General features: G+C 61.1%; 1 protein-coding gene across 2 annotated transcripts; it reads left to right on the plus strand.

The window, feature by feature from the left end:
• The first annotated feature begins 2641 nt into the window (after positions 1–2641).
• FSCN2 (fascin actin-bundling protein 2, retinal) lies at positions 2642–13963 on the plus strand. 2 transcript variants are annotated; one of them, XM_024350650.3, is made up of 5 exons: positions 2642–4683; positions 9933–10089; positions 11498–11619; positions 11978–12145; positions 12231–13963. In XM_024350650.3, exons 1-5 carry the CDS (start codon positions 3858–3860, stop codon positions 12434–12436), a joined length of 1479 nt encoding a protein of 492 aa, XP_024206418.1. In that variant the 5' UTR covers positions 2642–3857; the 3' UTR covers positions 12437–13963. The 2 variants fall into 2 exon arrangements, with proteins under 2 accessions (XP_024206418.1, XP_054526745.1); XM_054670770.2 differs by having other exon boundaries at positions 11906–12145; positions 12231–12565.
• The last annotated feature ends 825 nt before the right edge of the window (positions 13964–14788 follow it).

Genomic DNA, 14788 nt, shown 5'->3' on the forward strand with positions numbered 1-14788 from the left:
TGCAGGGGGCTAGAGTGCCCCAGCCCACCATATGCTCTTGTGAGTTGTGTATGTCTGGAGTATGAGTGGGACCCTGGAAACAGCCTCCCTTGGGCAGTGTACAACCTGGGCTCCCTGCTGGGCAGCCCTGAGTAGGCTCTCAGGCTGGGATCCAGGATGACATTCCCAGGGTCCAGAGTTGGCCCAGCAGGCGACCCTTCTGGCAACCTCTGCCCACCCTCATCCATGAGCACCTTCACGCCCACACACACCACACACACACATGCACAACGCTGCACCCATGGGCAGAGATTCAGCCCATCATACAAGAACCCGGCCCTGTGCTGGGGTCCCAGCTGCTCAGGAGGCCAAGGTGGGAGGATCGCCTGAGCCCAGGAGGTCGGGGCTGCCACTGGCCAAGACAGCACCACTGCACTTCAGCCTGGGTGACAGAACAAAACCCTGTCTCTAAAATAAATAAAAAGAACCAGACGGCCAGGCACGGTGGCTCATGCCTGTAATCCCAGCATTTTGGGAGGCCGAGGCAGGTGGATCACATGATGTCAGGTGTTTGAGACCATGCTGGCCAACATGGTGAAACCTCATCTCTACTAAAAGTACAAAAACTAGCCGGGCGTGGTGGTGGGCACCTGTAGTCCCAGCTACTTGGGAGGCTGAGGCAGGAGAATCGCCTGAACCTGGGAGGTGGAGGTTGCAGTGAGCTGAGATCGTGCCACTGCACCCCAGCCTGGGCGACAGAGCAAGACTCTGTCTCAAAAAAAAAAAAAAGCCTGTGCCTGGTGGTTCACGGCTGTAATCCCAGCACTTTGAGAGGCTGAGGAGGCCAGATCACAAGGTCAGGAGTTCGAGACCAGTCTGACCAACATAATGAAACCCCGTGTCTACTAAAAAATACAAAAAAATTAGCTGGGTATGGTAGCAGGTGCCTGTAATCCCAGCAACTCGGGAGGCCGAGGCAGGAGAATCACATGAACCTGGGAGGCAGAGGTTGCAGTGAGCCAAGATTGTGCCATTGCACTCCAGCCTGGGTGACAGTGTGAGACTCTGTCTGAAAAAAATAAAATAATAATTATTAATAATAACCAGACTCCTGACATCCAACAATCTCAGGCACTTATTAAGTACCTGCTGTGTGCCAGAAATTTTGCTGAGAATCCAGAGGAAGCGATCCTAGCAGGTGGCTGGGCAACAGCCTGGGGTCCTGAGGTGGAGGCAGGAGGGGCTGGAATCCCTGTAAACGGCCTCCCTCCAAGGAAGCCTGGCCCAGGCGCCCACCTTTCAGTCACCCTCCCCTGTTTAGCTCACACAGCTGGGTCAGTGCCAGGCAGCCCCACCCAACGTGGAGCTGTGGGGCCCTAGAACTGAGGAGCCGCCATCATTTCTGGCTCTGCCACCAAGAGGCTGCCCAGAGCCAGGCCCACTTAGTGCCGGGCGGCCAGGCTTCCCCCCGCTGAGCACCCGATGCCTAAGCGCCCTGCCAGCCCAGACAGCGCTAATGAGGCCGTCATGCCAGTCAGAGGGGCAGGCCGCCTGGCTCCTTCTCAGCCTGGCTGGGCGTTGGGGTATGGAGGTAAAGCCAGTGTCTGTGCCTGGGGTGGGGGGACCATGGGCACAGCTGCCCCTCCGGCTTCCCCCACCGCTCACGGACCAACTGAGCTGTACCCTCAAAATCCAATGGGAGGCCGGGCGCGGTGGCCACGCCTGTCATCCCAGCACTTTCAGAGGCCGTGGCGGGCAGATCACTTGAGGTCAAGAGTTCAAGACCAGCCTGGGCAACATGGTGAAACCCCATCTCTACTAAAAATACAAACATTAGCCGGGCACGGTAGCAAGTGCCTGTAATCCCAGCTACTTGGGAGGCTGAGGCAGGAGGACTGCTTGAGCTCGAAGGTTCCAGTGAGCCAAGATTGCGTCACTGGACTCCAGTTTGGGTGAGGAGCGAGACCCTATTTCAAGAAAAAAGTTTTTTAAAAAGAAGATCCAATGGGAAAGTGAGGTGCAGGCAGCACCCTAGCTTGTGTCCCTAAACCAGAGACAGTTCCCTGGCATCAGTGCTAGGCCTGTGTCCTCAGTTCCCTGGAAACTGTGGGAGAGTGTGTGTGGGCATCGTCTCTGGGAAGGGGGTGAAACCCCAGACTGCGTCTCCCTAGGATGGTGCCTGGCACGTGACCTGGTTTCGCACACAGTTGGTGCCTCATAAATGCGTGTGAATCATAGAGGCGGATGAGGCCAGCACACAGGGAGAGGCGAGAGCAGGCCCTGGCGTCATGGCGTACACTGTGCCCTGGCGGATATTTGCATGTGGGAGTCTCTCTGCCCCCACCCTGGCCCCTGAGCGTGGGGACAGTGGGGACAGGTCTCCTCTTTTTCCTCCCCTGTGTCTGCAGGTGCCTGGCACGGTTGCTGTCCAGGGCTTAGAGGACAGAGGAAGAGCCCCTGAGTCTGTGCACACTCTGCCACCGTGGCCCTGCCCACCTCTGGAGCCCACAGGTGCCCAGCCCAGGCCCCTTGCTTTTGGCTAGACTCCTGCCCTACGGGGACCCCCATGATGGCCACTCAGGAGATGGGCCCAGCAGGACAGGGGAGTGACTCCAGGCCATGACCGGAAGTGGCCTGTGGCCCCTGTTCCCAGTCCCCAGGGAGATGGGAGGGTCACACGCTGTTATGAGGAAGAGGACACCGGGCTGGCCCTGGCCCAGGGTGGCCAGCTCTGGTTTCACTACTTGGCCCCGAGCCCCTGAGGCAGGTGCAGGAGCCAGGCACGGTGAGCAGGGCCCAGTGCCCCTCAGGCTCTGGGGAAGGGGTACAGCCAGGTGGCCCAGAGCAAGGAGGTGCTGGAGACAGGTGTGACCACTTCCAGTCTCTCCCGGCCTGCTGGCCTTCATCCTCTCCCAGATTCCAAGGGCCACCGCTGGGAGCATGGGGTGGACATCGTCCCACCAGCCTCCTGGATCCACATCCGTAAAGACTCCAAAGTGAAGTGAGGCTGGCTTCACTCCAGCTCACAGCAGAGGAGGGGGCAGCCTCAGGGCCCAGCAACTTGCTCAGAGCGCACGGGAGTGTGCTGGGGCCAGGCCAGCCTAGCCCAGGGCCTCTGACTCTGCCCCCTGCCTGCAGGGCTGCACGGCCACTGTGTTCCACCCTCCAGCGTGGGCAGCAGTCCAATGCGTCATTCTGGGGCCTGAGCAGTGTGGTCAGAGGCCGGTCTGGGGTGGAGGCGACCTGGGCTGCAGGTTGTGGGTGGGGTCCTTGCTATGCTTCTGGCAGCAGGAATCAGAGAAGCAGTAACTGGATCCAGCTGAGGGCCTGGCGGCCACCAAGGGTACAGGCGGCGATCAGGTTGCGGCCGAGCCGTGAGCGTTCCACTGGACGGCTTCTACATCCGGAAGGGCCGGGCCGGGCCGGGAGCCCACACGGGGTTGGAGGAGGAGGGCAGGAACGAGAGAGGCCAAAAGGTGCAGGGCCGTGAAGAGGGGCGCTGGGCCCACGCTATGAGGAAAAGGGGATCAACCCTGCCCTCCAGCCCTGTAGGCCCTCAGGCCCTCGGGCTCTGGGCTCTGTGCAATCCGGGAGTGGCTGAAATCCAAGCTGAGGGTAATGAAAGGTGCCGCTCCTAAGCCGCACGTCTCTGATCCGCCCTCCCCGCCCGCCCTCTGCTGCCCGCAGGCCCTCTAAGAGCTGCCCAGGCTGCTGCCGCGGGTCAGAGGCGGGTCAGAGCAGGCAGGGGGTTCATGACGCCGGCTGGGTCTGGGGGCTGTGGGCCAGCCGAGCCGACCCGGGCTTCTGGGGGACCGCGGGGGCCGTGAGCACTCAGAGGGCGCATCCCAGGCCCCTCCGGGGACCCGGCCAGCCTGAAGATGCCGACGAACGGCCTGCACCAGGTGCTGAAGATCCAGTTTGGCCTCGTCAACGACACTGACCGCTACCTGACAGCTGAGAGCTTCGGCTTCAAGGTCAATGCCTCGGCACCCAGCCTCAAGAGGAAGCAGACCTGGGTGCTGGAACCCGACCCAGGACGAGGCACGGCTGTGCTGCTCCGCAGCAGCCACCTGGGCCGCTACCTGTCGGCAGGAGAGGACGGGCGCGTGGCCTGCGAGGCAGAGCAGCCGGGCCGTGACTGCCGCTTCCTGGTCCTGCCGCAGCCAGACGGGCGCTGGGTGCTGCGGTCCGAGCCGCACGGCCGCTTCTTCGGAGGCACCGAGGACCAGCTGTCCTGCTTCGCCACAGCCGTTTCCCCGGCCGAGCTGTGGACCGTGCACCTGGCCATCCACCCGCAGGCCCACCTGCTGAGCGTGAGCCGGCGGCGCTACGTGCACCTGTGCCCGCGGGAGGACGAGATGGCCGCAGACGGAGACAAGCCCTGGGGCGTGGACGCCCTCCTCACCCTCATCTTCCGGAGCCGACGGTACTGCCTCAAGTCCTGTGACAGCCGCTACCTGCGCAGCGACGGCCGCCTGGTCTGGGAGCCTGAGCCCCGCGCCTGCTACACGCTGGAGTTCAAGGCGGGCAGGCTGGCCTTCAAGGACTGCGACGGCCACTACCTGGCACCCGTGGGGCCCGCAGGCACCCTCAAGGCCGGCCGAAACACGCGACCCGGCAAGGATGAGCTCTTTGATCTGGAGGAGAGTCACCCACAGGTGGTGCTGGTGGCTGCCAACCACCGCTACGTCTCTGTGCGGCAAGGTAGGGAGGGCACAGGTGGCGACCTCCTAAGGGGTGCTGGGACCCCCCTGCTTCGGGGAGGAGGCCGTGGGGGTCTCACGGGGAGTGGTATCGTGTCTGTGCGTTCACATGTCTGTTCTGGGCTGGGGGTCCATGTGGGACATGTGTGGCCACTCAGGGTGTAGGTGGGTGGGCCTCGGGCCATGCCCAGGCGACCCCCACTGAGGGGTCGTGGCTTCAGGGTCAGAGGCAAGGGTTCCTGGCCTTTCTCAGCATAGCTGGAGAATGTCTCAGCCAAGCCCTGGGCAGCTGCGGAGTCTGAGACTGGAGAGGTTTGGGCCAGGCGATGGGCAGTGCCCAGCAGGGGCAGGAGGCCCACAGCCTGGCCTGGTGCCATGAGGGGCATGTGGGCAGGAGGCTGTGGGGGGTCCATATCTCCCCTTCTTTTCCTCCACCCCATTTTCTGGACTTCATTTATTTATTTATTTTTTGAGACAGAGTCTCGCTCTGTCACCCAGGCTGGAGCACAGTGGCGTGATCTCGGCTCACTGCAAGTGCCGCCTCCCGGGTTCACGCCATTCTCCTGCCTCAGCCTCCCGAGTAGCTGGGACTACAGGTACCCACCATCACGCCCAGCTAATTTTTTGTATTTTTTAGAAGAGACGGGGTTTCACCGTGTTAGCCAGGATGGTCTCGATCTCCTGACCTTGTGATCTGTCCACTTCGGCCCCCCAAAGTGCTGGGATTACAGGCATGAGCCACTGTGCCCAGCTGCATTTTCTGGACTTTAAAGGAAATTGGGGAGGAGCCCAGGGCAGGGCAGCAAGCTGGGGATCGGGCGGGGATAGCACCCTCATGTACCTGACCAGTGGAGCCTCATGTCCTCAGGAGTGGGGGGCTTAAGGTCAGCTCCAGTGATGGAGGACACGGTGGGCAGGCAGCTTTACCCGGGGCCTGGGCTCCTGGTGGGGAGGCACCTCCCTGCCCCAGTGGGGCGTGGCCTGGCTCTCCCCAGTTCCCAGGTCACCAGTTGCCTGCCTGTGTGACTCCCTCTACCGCCTATGGGGTGAACCCCAGTAGTTCCTCCTTCCCCACAAGCTGAGCTCTGAGGGAAAAGCCCTGGCCTGGGCAGTCACTACCCACCTGGGCTCCTGGCTCCATGCACCCCAGAGTGGCTCGGAGGTGGTCTGAAAAGGCGAGGTGGGGACAGCCGGGTGCATGGAGCTCCTCCTCCCAACTCGGGTCCTTCCAGACCAGCATCAGCTGGGCAAGGAGAGCTCCCCTGTCTCCTGGCAGCTCCCAGGTGCCCACCAAGCCCCCACCCTGACGGATGTCCAGGCCCCCTGGGCACACTGATACTCTGGGGCCAGATGGCAGAGGCCCCACCCTGTGCACGGAGAGGGGAGCCCAGCCATGGCTATGGGGTCCTGCACCTGCAGTCGGTGTCCTCGGGCCTGTCCCAGCAGTGACAGGGTCCCAGGAGTGAGGATTCAACTGTGGATGCACGGCCATGACCCTTCCTTCCTATCACAGCCCACAGTCCAGCTGTAATGCCTGCTGGCCTGGGCCCAGGCCGGGGCGTGTGGCAATCCTTAGGTGGTTAAAGGGGGTAAGTGGGACAGTGGCAGTGAAAATGCTTCTTCCGTGGAAGCCAAAGACGCTAGACCTTTAGGCATTTGTATATGGACAGCTTGGAAAGCAGACTCAAAGCGGCAGTCATGGCCGTGGCCGTGGCATTGTGGTGTGATGTGCATGGTGGCGTGGAGGTGGAGGTGAGGATGGTGGTGACAGTGTGGTGGCAGCAGCGACAATGATGGTGATGGTGGTGGTGATGGTGATGGTGGTGATGATGGTGGTGGTGATGGTGGTGGTGGTGGTGATGGTGATGGTGGTGGTGATGGTGGTGGTGGTGGTGGTGGTGATGGTGATGATGGTGGTGGTGGTGATGGTGGTGATGGTGATGATGGTGGTGGTGATGGTGATGGTGGTGATGGTGATGATGGTGATGGTGGTGGTGATAGTGATGATGGAGATGGTGGTGATGGTGGTGGTGGTGATGGTGATGATGGTGGTGGTGATGGTGATGATGATAGTGATGGTGATGATGGTGATAGTGGTGATGGCAATGATGGTGATGATAATGATGGTGATGATGGTGATGGTGATGATGATGATGATAGTGATGGTGGTGATGGTGATGGTGGTGATGATGGTGATGGTGGTGGTGATGGTGGTGATGGTGATGGTGGTGGTGATGGTGGTGGTGGTGGTGGTGATGGTGGTGGTGATGGTGATGGTGATGATGGTGATGGTGGTGGTGATGGTGATGATGGTGATGGTGATGGTGGTGGTGATAGTGATGATGGAGATGGTGGTGGTGGTGGTGATGATGGTGGTGGTGATGGTGATGATGATGGTGGTGATGATGGTGATGGTGATGATAGTGATGGTGATGATGGTGATGGTGATGGCGATGATGGTGATGATAGTGATGGTGATGATGGTGATGGTGATGATGATGATGATAGTGATGGTGGTGATGGTGATGGTGGTGATGGCGATGATGGTGATAGTGATGGTGATGATGGTGATGGTGATGATAGTGATGGTGGTGATGGTGGTGATGGTGATGGTGGTGGTGATAGTGATGGCGATGATGGTGATGATAGTGATGGTGATGATGGTGATGGTGATAATGGTGATGATGGTGATGATGGTGATGGTGGTGGTGGTGGTGGTGATGGTGGTGGTGATGGTGGTGGTGATGGTGGTGATGGTGGTGATGGTGATGGCGATGATGGTGATGGTGGTGGTGATGGTGATGATAGTGATGGTGATGATGATGGTGATGATGATGGTGATGGTGATGATGGTGGCAATGGTGATGATGATAGTGATGGTGATGGCGATAGTGATAGTGATGGTGGTGGTGATAGTGATGGTGATGGTGATGACAGTGATGATGGTGATGATGGTGATGGTGGTGATGGAGGGGTACTGACCATCACCATAGTGGAGGGATGGGGACTGTATGGACCATTTTTCAGTCTCTTGATCCTCAACCACCCTGCATCTGACCCTATCATCCCTTTGAGGGGAGAATCCCCTACTCAAGACCAGCTCCCATCTCCCACTTTAGAAGCAGGAAGCAGCAGCCACTCACCTCCCTGCCTTCAACAGGGCTGAGGGTGAGGACCCAACCACCAGGTGTTTCTGGCTCTGGATTGGCGGCCAGGGCTGTAGGGAGCGGGACATGGCATCTCAGTCCTGGGGCATGGAACCTCACAGCTTCCAAGGCAGCTGCAGCATGGGTGGTGCCATAGCATCACCCCTACCTGGCCTCTGTGGAGTGGCCACATGGCAGGCCCTTCATCGAGGCATCTCCCTGGCTGGGCGGCCCCTAACCCTCTCTTCCCCCTGGGAGGGGAGTGAGCACCCAGGCTTGCATGTATCCTCCCCCATCGGCCAGAGCCTGCTCATTTCTGCCAACAGACAGCATGGCAGGCAATGTCTGATGCTGCCAGTAACAGAAAACTGGCCACAGGCTGACTCAAGCAGTGACACTGATCATCTCCTGAAACGGGAGTCCAGAGAGCCCTGGGCATGGTGGGTTCCCAGGCAGCCACTATCACCCACTCAGCAGCTTCCCCGGAGTCCTCCGTTCTTACCTCCTCACCGAACCGCTCTCCTGGGTCAGCTCTGACCTCAGCCTGACGCCCTCACGGTAGTAATGTGGCTGCTGGTATTCCAGGCCTCACATCCAGGCAGGACAAAGTCCAGAGGAAAAAGAGGCACTGGCTCTGCTTGTGTCTTCACAGGAGTAAGAAAACTTCTCCCCTAAGTCCTAGCAGACACTTCTTCACGCTCATTTGCCAGAACTGAGTCCCCCAACTGCTCAGCTAGCCCCTCTGGAGGGGGGTAAAACCAGTGTTGCCCAGACCAAGGCGGACTCCACTCCTCTCCTATTTTGAGGCCATGTCCCCGGAAGCAGATGGCTGAATAAGTAGCCCCAGACAGCATCCTGTCTGAAGGGGGTGTGGGGCAACTCTGGGGACACCAAAGTGCTGGCCTGGGAGGTGCAGTGGCGGGGGGAGCCCTGCGATGCTGTGGCTTCCTTCAGTGCCCGCAGGGACAGAGTTCCCACACCTCTCATGGGCCCCTCCTGCGGGCTCCTGCTGCCCCCGGGCACCGTGTCAGTGTTGCCCTCCACTGGGCCCAGGCAGCTGCTTTTAGTTCAGTATTTGCCAGGATCTAGAGCTGGTGGCAGTGGGGATGCTGGCACGAATACTCGGTCACAGTGCAGGGGACATGCCGGGTGCTCCTCTGCATCTGATCAGTGATGAGTGTGAGGGAGATCCCAGCCTGGGGCGTGAGGGGCAGCTTTGGGGCTGGCAGAAGGCAAAAGGTCCCAAGCTGTCTGGCATGGTCACAGCCTGGCATCCTCTCCCCTGGGGACAGCGTGGGATGGGATCTGGCCCCACCCTCAGGCCCTGTGGGGCTCTGCCCACCACTCCCTCCCGGTCCCCAGCTGGACAGGCCACCAGAGTCCCTGGGCCTTGTGGGAGGCTCCGCAATCTGACACACCACTCCCAGTGTCTGGTTGCCATGCAAACAGGGAGGTGGTTTGTGGGAGGAGCCAGGGACTCAGTTCACAGAAGATCCTGGGTAGGCTCTGGTGCCTGCTGTCCCCATGCTGGGCATGGGTGCCCCTCCATCCCCTCGGAGGAACCCCAGATGGAGCCCGGGGCAGTCTTGTCCTCCCCCAGGGGTCCTGGGAGACCAAGCACAGATGGTTGGGGAAAGCTGCAGAGGTGACAGGGACCAGCCCCTGGCTGGAGCCCAGGGGTGCCCCATCACCATCCGCACCATCCCCTTCATTAGGTCCTGCCTGTGCCCATCCAGCAGCTTAGGGTGAGTTATAAATAGAGGCTGGTGTAAGCCCTGGGTCAAGAGAGCAGGGCAAGGAGATTACCAGCTGATTACTGATTAGCAGAGAGTGGGGGCTGTGCCAAGCAGAAGGGCCTGGCTCCTGGGGATGTGGAGGGAGGTCAGGGCTCCCTTGGGGACAGTGTGCAGGGTCCACAGACGGCACATACGGCCCTGGGGCAGGGTTCCCAGGGTCTCTGAGAGGTGCCTTCCAAATCTTCTCAAGTCAAGAGGGTTCTAGATGAGACCCACCTCTGGCTTCAGGGGTGCCCCCCAAAATATGCCCCCTCCCCTGCTCCCTACCCAGGAGAGGCGTGAGGGGCTTCCCCATCTCCTCCCTCCAGGGGTCAACGTCTCAGCCAATCAGGATGATGAACTAGACCACGAGACCTTCCTGATGCAAATTGACCAGGAGACAAAGAAGTGCACCTTCTATTCCAGCACTGGGGGCTACTGGACACTGGTCACCCATGGGGGCATTCACGCCACAGCCACACAAGTGTGAGTGCACACATCCCTTCCTCCTCCATCATCCCCATTACCACCATCACCATCCCCACCATCACCATCCCCACCATCCGCATCCCCATCTCCATCCCCACCACCCCCACCACCACCAGCCCCATCCCCATCACCATCCCCATCTCCACCACCACCATCCCTATCTCCATCTTCACCATCCCCATCACCATCTCTATCTCCACCATCACCATCCCAATCACCACCAGCCCCATCATCCCCATCCCCACCATCCCCATCTCAGTCCCCACCACCACTATCCCCATCACTATACCCATGATCCATGGGCTGGGGCTCAGGGCCCCCATCTCCATCCCCACCATCCCTATCTCCATCTCCACCATCTCCATCACCCCCATCACCATCCCTATCTCCATCTTCACCATCCCCATCACCATCCCCATCTCTATCTCCACCATCCCCATCACCACCATCCCCATCCCCATCACCCCCATCTCCACCATCTCCATCACCATCATCACCATCCCCATCTCCATCACCACCATCCCCCTCACCATCCCCATCTCTATCTCTACCATGCCCATCACCATCATCACCATCCCCATCTCCATCCCCATCTCTGCCATCCCCATCACCATCTCCACCATCACCATCTCCATCTCCACCATCTCCATCACCATCATCACCATCACCACCATCCCCATCACCATCCCTATCTCCATCTTCACCATCCCCATCTCTATCTCCACCATCACCATCCCCATCACCACCATCCCCATCTCCAGCATCTCCATCACCATCATCACCATCCCCATCTCCATCACCACCATCCCCATCACCATCCCCATCTCCATTTCCATCCCCATCCCCATTCCCATCCCCATCCCCATTCCCATCCCCATTCCCCTCACCATCCTCATCCCCATCTCCATCCCCCTCTCCATCCCCATCCCCATCTCCACCATCCCCATCCCCATCCCCCTCTCCATCCCCATCCCCCTCTCCACCATCACCATCCCCCTCTCCATCACCATCCCCATCCCCCTCTCCATCCCCATCCCCATCCCCCTCTCCACCATCACCATCCCCCTCTCCATCCCCATCACCATCCCCCTCTCCATCCCCATCCCCCTCTCCATCCCCATCCCCCTCTCCATCCCCATCCTCATCTCCATCACCATCCCCACCATCGTTCCCATCACCTGCACCATCACTCCCACCACCATCACTGCCTCAGCCATGAGGATTGCCGTAGCAGCTCAGTCAGAAAGGAAAGCCCACTGGGGCGGGGTAGCGCCTGATGGTGGTGGGTGTGTCAGTGGAGGGCAGGCTCCTGTCCCACTCCTTGGAACCTGAGGAGGATGGGGAAGCGAGACCCTGCACCCCCATCTCCTGCTGTCCTGAGGAGACCTTTTGCTGCTCCCTCCAGTTCCGCCAACACCATGTTTGAGATGGAGTGGCGTGGCCGGCGGGTAGCACTCAAAGCCAGCAATGGGCGCTACGTGTGCATGAAGAAGAATGGGCAGCTGGCGGCTATCAGCGATTTTGTCGGTGAGCACTCTGCCTGCCAGGTACTGGGGCAGGGGCTGTCTCCACCCAGGGAAAGGACCTGCCCAGACACCCCATCTCCACCAAGAGCTGGACCCTCCCCAGCCCACGGAACGGGTGCTGTCATGGAGTCATACTTGCTAGTCAAGATAACTCGTCTTGGCAAGGGAAACAGTTAGGTCTGAGTGTCCTTATCTCCGCTGCTGGGAACCCCCTAGGCGCCTTGCCAAGGCCGCACATGAGGCAATGGCAGGCCTGGGTCCCTAAGTCCAGGTGTGGCGTTTCCCAGGGGCCCCACCCCGCCCGGCCTGGACAGGGAAGGTGGCGGGAGGGGCAGCGCAGCAGACGCTCTCCCCGCCAGGCAAGGACGAAGAGTTCACCCTCAAGCTCATCAACCGGCCCATCCTGGTGCTGCGCGGCCTGGACGGCTTCGTCTGCCACCACCGCGGCTCCAACCAGCTGGACACCAACCGCTCCGTCTACGACGTCTTCCACCTGAGCTTCAGCGACGGCGCCTACCACATCCGAGGTGCGTGGCGGGGCGGGTGGGCACGCGGGAGCGGGGGTGGCAGCGGGCAGGTGGGCACCCCCGCCGACGCCGTCCCGTCCCCCAGGCCGCGACGGAGGGTTCTGGTACACGGGCAGCCACGGCAGCGTGTGCAGCGACGGCGAACGCGCCGAGGACTTCGTCTTCGAGTTCCGCGAACGCGGCCGCCTGGCCATCCGCGCCCGGAGTGGCAAGTACCTGCGCGGCGGCGCCTCGGGCCTGCTGCGGGCCGACGCCGACGCCCCGGCCGGGACCGCGCTTTGGGAGTACTGAGGCCGCGCCCAGACCAGCCTGTTGCGCATTAAAACCGTGTCTGTCCCACAGCTGTGGGTGGGCCCCGGGGCGCCGCTTGGGGGTCCTGCAGCTGGAGGTGGAGGAGGCCCACAATTCTCCCCAAACCAGAGAGCGCCCAGAACTTCCCAGTGCCCAGGGACTCCCATCTGGGAGGTGGTCTTGTGGATGGGCCGGGTGACCCAGGCCGCTGGAGGGGAGGTCTCGAGGACGTGGGGAGGACGGCGGCTGGGGGTGGGTGGGGGACTGAGCCTGGGCGGGTTGAGGCCACCAACACCGGCCACAGATGACCTCACTGGACACCGCCCCTCCCCAACCTAGGTCCTCAACCCTTCCTAGCCCCCGGCAGCCCCTGCGGTGCTCGTCCTTCCTTGTGCACTGCTCAAGGCCAGGCAAGCGGCAGAAGGTAGGGGAGAGCCAGTCCTGGGGAGGTGGGACCAGCATGGCCAGCAAGGGGAGGAACTGGCTGGGATGCCCCTCCACTAAGCCCACCAGCCTTAGGGACAAAGAAGGGCAGGTTTCCATGGTAAGAGGCTGGAACTCCCCGAGCCACGTGGGCAAGGCGGGTCCGAGTTAACCCTTGGAGGACCAGGTGCCACCTGGTCCAAGTTGGCAGGGAACGGCAGTGACCCTGGAGCTCGGGCTGTCCCTGCAGCCTGCAGTGTCCCCTGGTGGCAGCCAAGGTGAGGTGGAGTCTGTGGCTGGGGCAGGACTGGGGGCACCAGGTGGAACCGCAGTGGCTGGCACTCAGCACCTCCAGGCTCCCCCCTCAGCAGAGCCTCGGAGAGGGTCTGTCTCCCTGCACTGCCCTGCCTGACGTGAACTTGGCCTGCCACTGCAGGAACCCCCACTTCCGTCCACATCCACAGCCTGGGGCACGGCAGGAGGCAGAGGCTAGGAAGCGGAGGGTGGGGTGGGAACGAAATAATGGCTGGGCCTGGAAGGGGGGGGCCCACTGCTGCTGCTGAGGCAGGTGGTACTCCATGCAGAGACAGCTGCCAGGTGGTGTCTAGCAGGTGCCCCTAGGAGGAGGGTGAAGAAGAGCTGCTCTCACCCCATGTGTGAGCTGGGTTGAGGGTCATGCAAGGCTACGGTGTCAAGCCAGGATCGGAGTTGGAGCAGGTGGAGGAAGCTGGAAAGGTCGAGAGGCTGCCCCTGCCACCGGGGAAGGGCCTCACGTAGTGAGAGCTCAGGTGCTGAGAGCCCAGGAGGTGTGCACTGAAGAGGTGAGGGCAGGGAGGCCCAGGATGGGCAACAGGGCCCGGCCACACCGTGGTCCGCAGGCTCCCCGAGAAGCTGACTGTGGACCTGCCACCTGCCTCTGAGGCCAGGCCCTCCTCAAATGCCGAGTGTTGAGAGCAGGTTCCTTGGAGGTGCATGTGAGTTGGGTACATTTCGCCCAGTCCCTGTACACTCTGGCGGGGCTGGGGACTGCCCACTGTGGTCCCTGCTTTCCTGCCTCTGTAGATCTCCTTTTTGTTCCACGTGACCTGCTCTCTTGGCCCCTCAGGGTCTGTGTCGCAGCTTTCTTTTCGGGGGGACCACAGGGCGTCTTGAACTAGGCGTCCCCACAGCAGGATCTCGGGCTGGCAGGTGGGCATGAACGTTTGTAAACACACCAGCACTGATGCCTCCACATGGGTGGCCCTGGAGAATGCCCCAACAGAGGTCAGGACAGCTGGGGACGCCGTCTCAGCCCTGGTGGCCAGCACCGCCTTAGGTCAGGAGGCTGCAGTGCCAAGGACAGCAAGCTACCTAAACCCCCAGTGTGTGCCCGGGGGTGTGGGGACACCAGTGCGGCTCATCCCTGTGTCTGCTCTTTCACAAGCCACAGTGGTGCCCCCACACCCCCTGCACAGCTGAGGCTGACAGGGTTGGATGGTGCCACTGCTCTGCACAGACAGCAGCCCCGTGGAAAGCCCCTCAGGCTCCCAGCCTCCTGAGAGAGACCTACTGGCATCCAGCTGAGGGTGGGGAGATGAGTCCTGAAGGCGACCCAGATCTGTCCGCTCTGGGATCCCTGTGGCCTGTGATGGCGAGGGAGGGCCTGGCACAGCCCTGGACACACACCCCTCCCCCAGGCGTGTGAACACAGACCCTGCACAGTCCTCCGCCCGCTCATCTAGGGCCTGCTTGGGAGTCTCCACGGGCTGGTCTAGCCCCTCACTCTCCGAGCCCTGATGCTCAGAGCAAGACACGGGCACAAGCGCTGTACAAAGGTCAGAGCCAGAAGCTCCTGCCCACGGGTGGCAGAGGACAGCCCTGGAGCACAGCAGGGATGGGACCGTTAAGGGGTGCAGGCCTGCCTCGGTGGGTGGCTCGCTTGGCCCCAGC

This window comes from Pan troglodytes, chromosome 19, assembly GCF_028858775.2.
Source record: "Pan troglodytes isolate AG18354 chromosome 19, NHGRI_mPanTro3-v2.0_pri, whole genome shotgun sequence".
Taxonomy (NCBI): domain Eukaryota; kingdom Metazoa; phylum Chordata; class Mammalia; order Primates; family Hominidae; genus Pan; species Pan troglodytes.

Coding starts and splice junctions, on each gene's coding strand:
- FSCN2 (XM_054670770.2), top strand. CDS start 3,858: ATGCCGACGAACGGCCTGCACCAGGTGCTGAAGATCCAGTTTGGCCTC. Junction 4,684..9,932: donor CTACGTCTCTGTGCGGCAAG/GTAGGGAGGGCA, acceptor TCCTCCCTCCAG/GGGTCAACGTCTCAGCCAAT. Junction 12,146..12,230: donor CGGCGCCTACCACATCCGAG/GTGCGTGGCGGG, acceptor CCCGTCCCCCAG/GCCGCGACGGAGGGTTCTGG.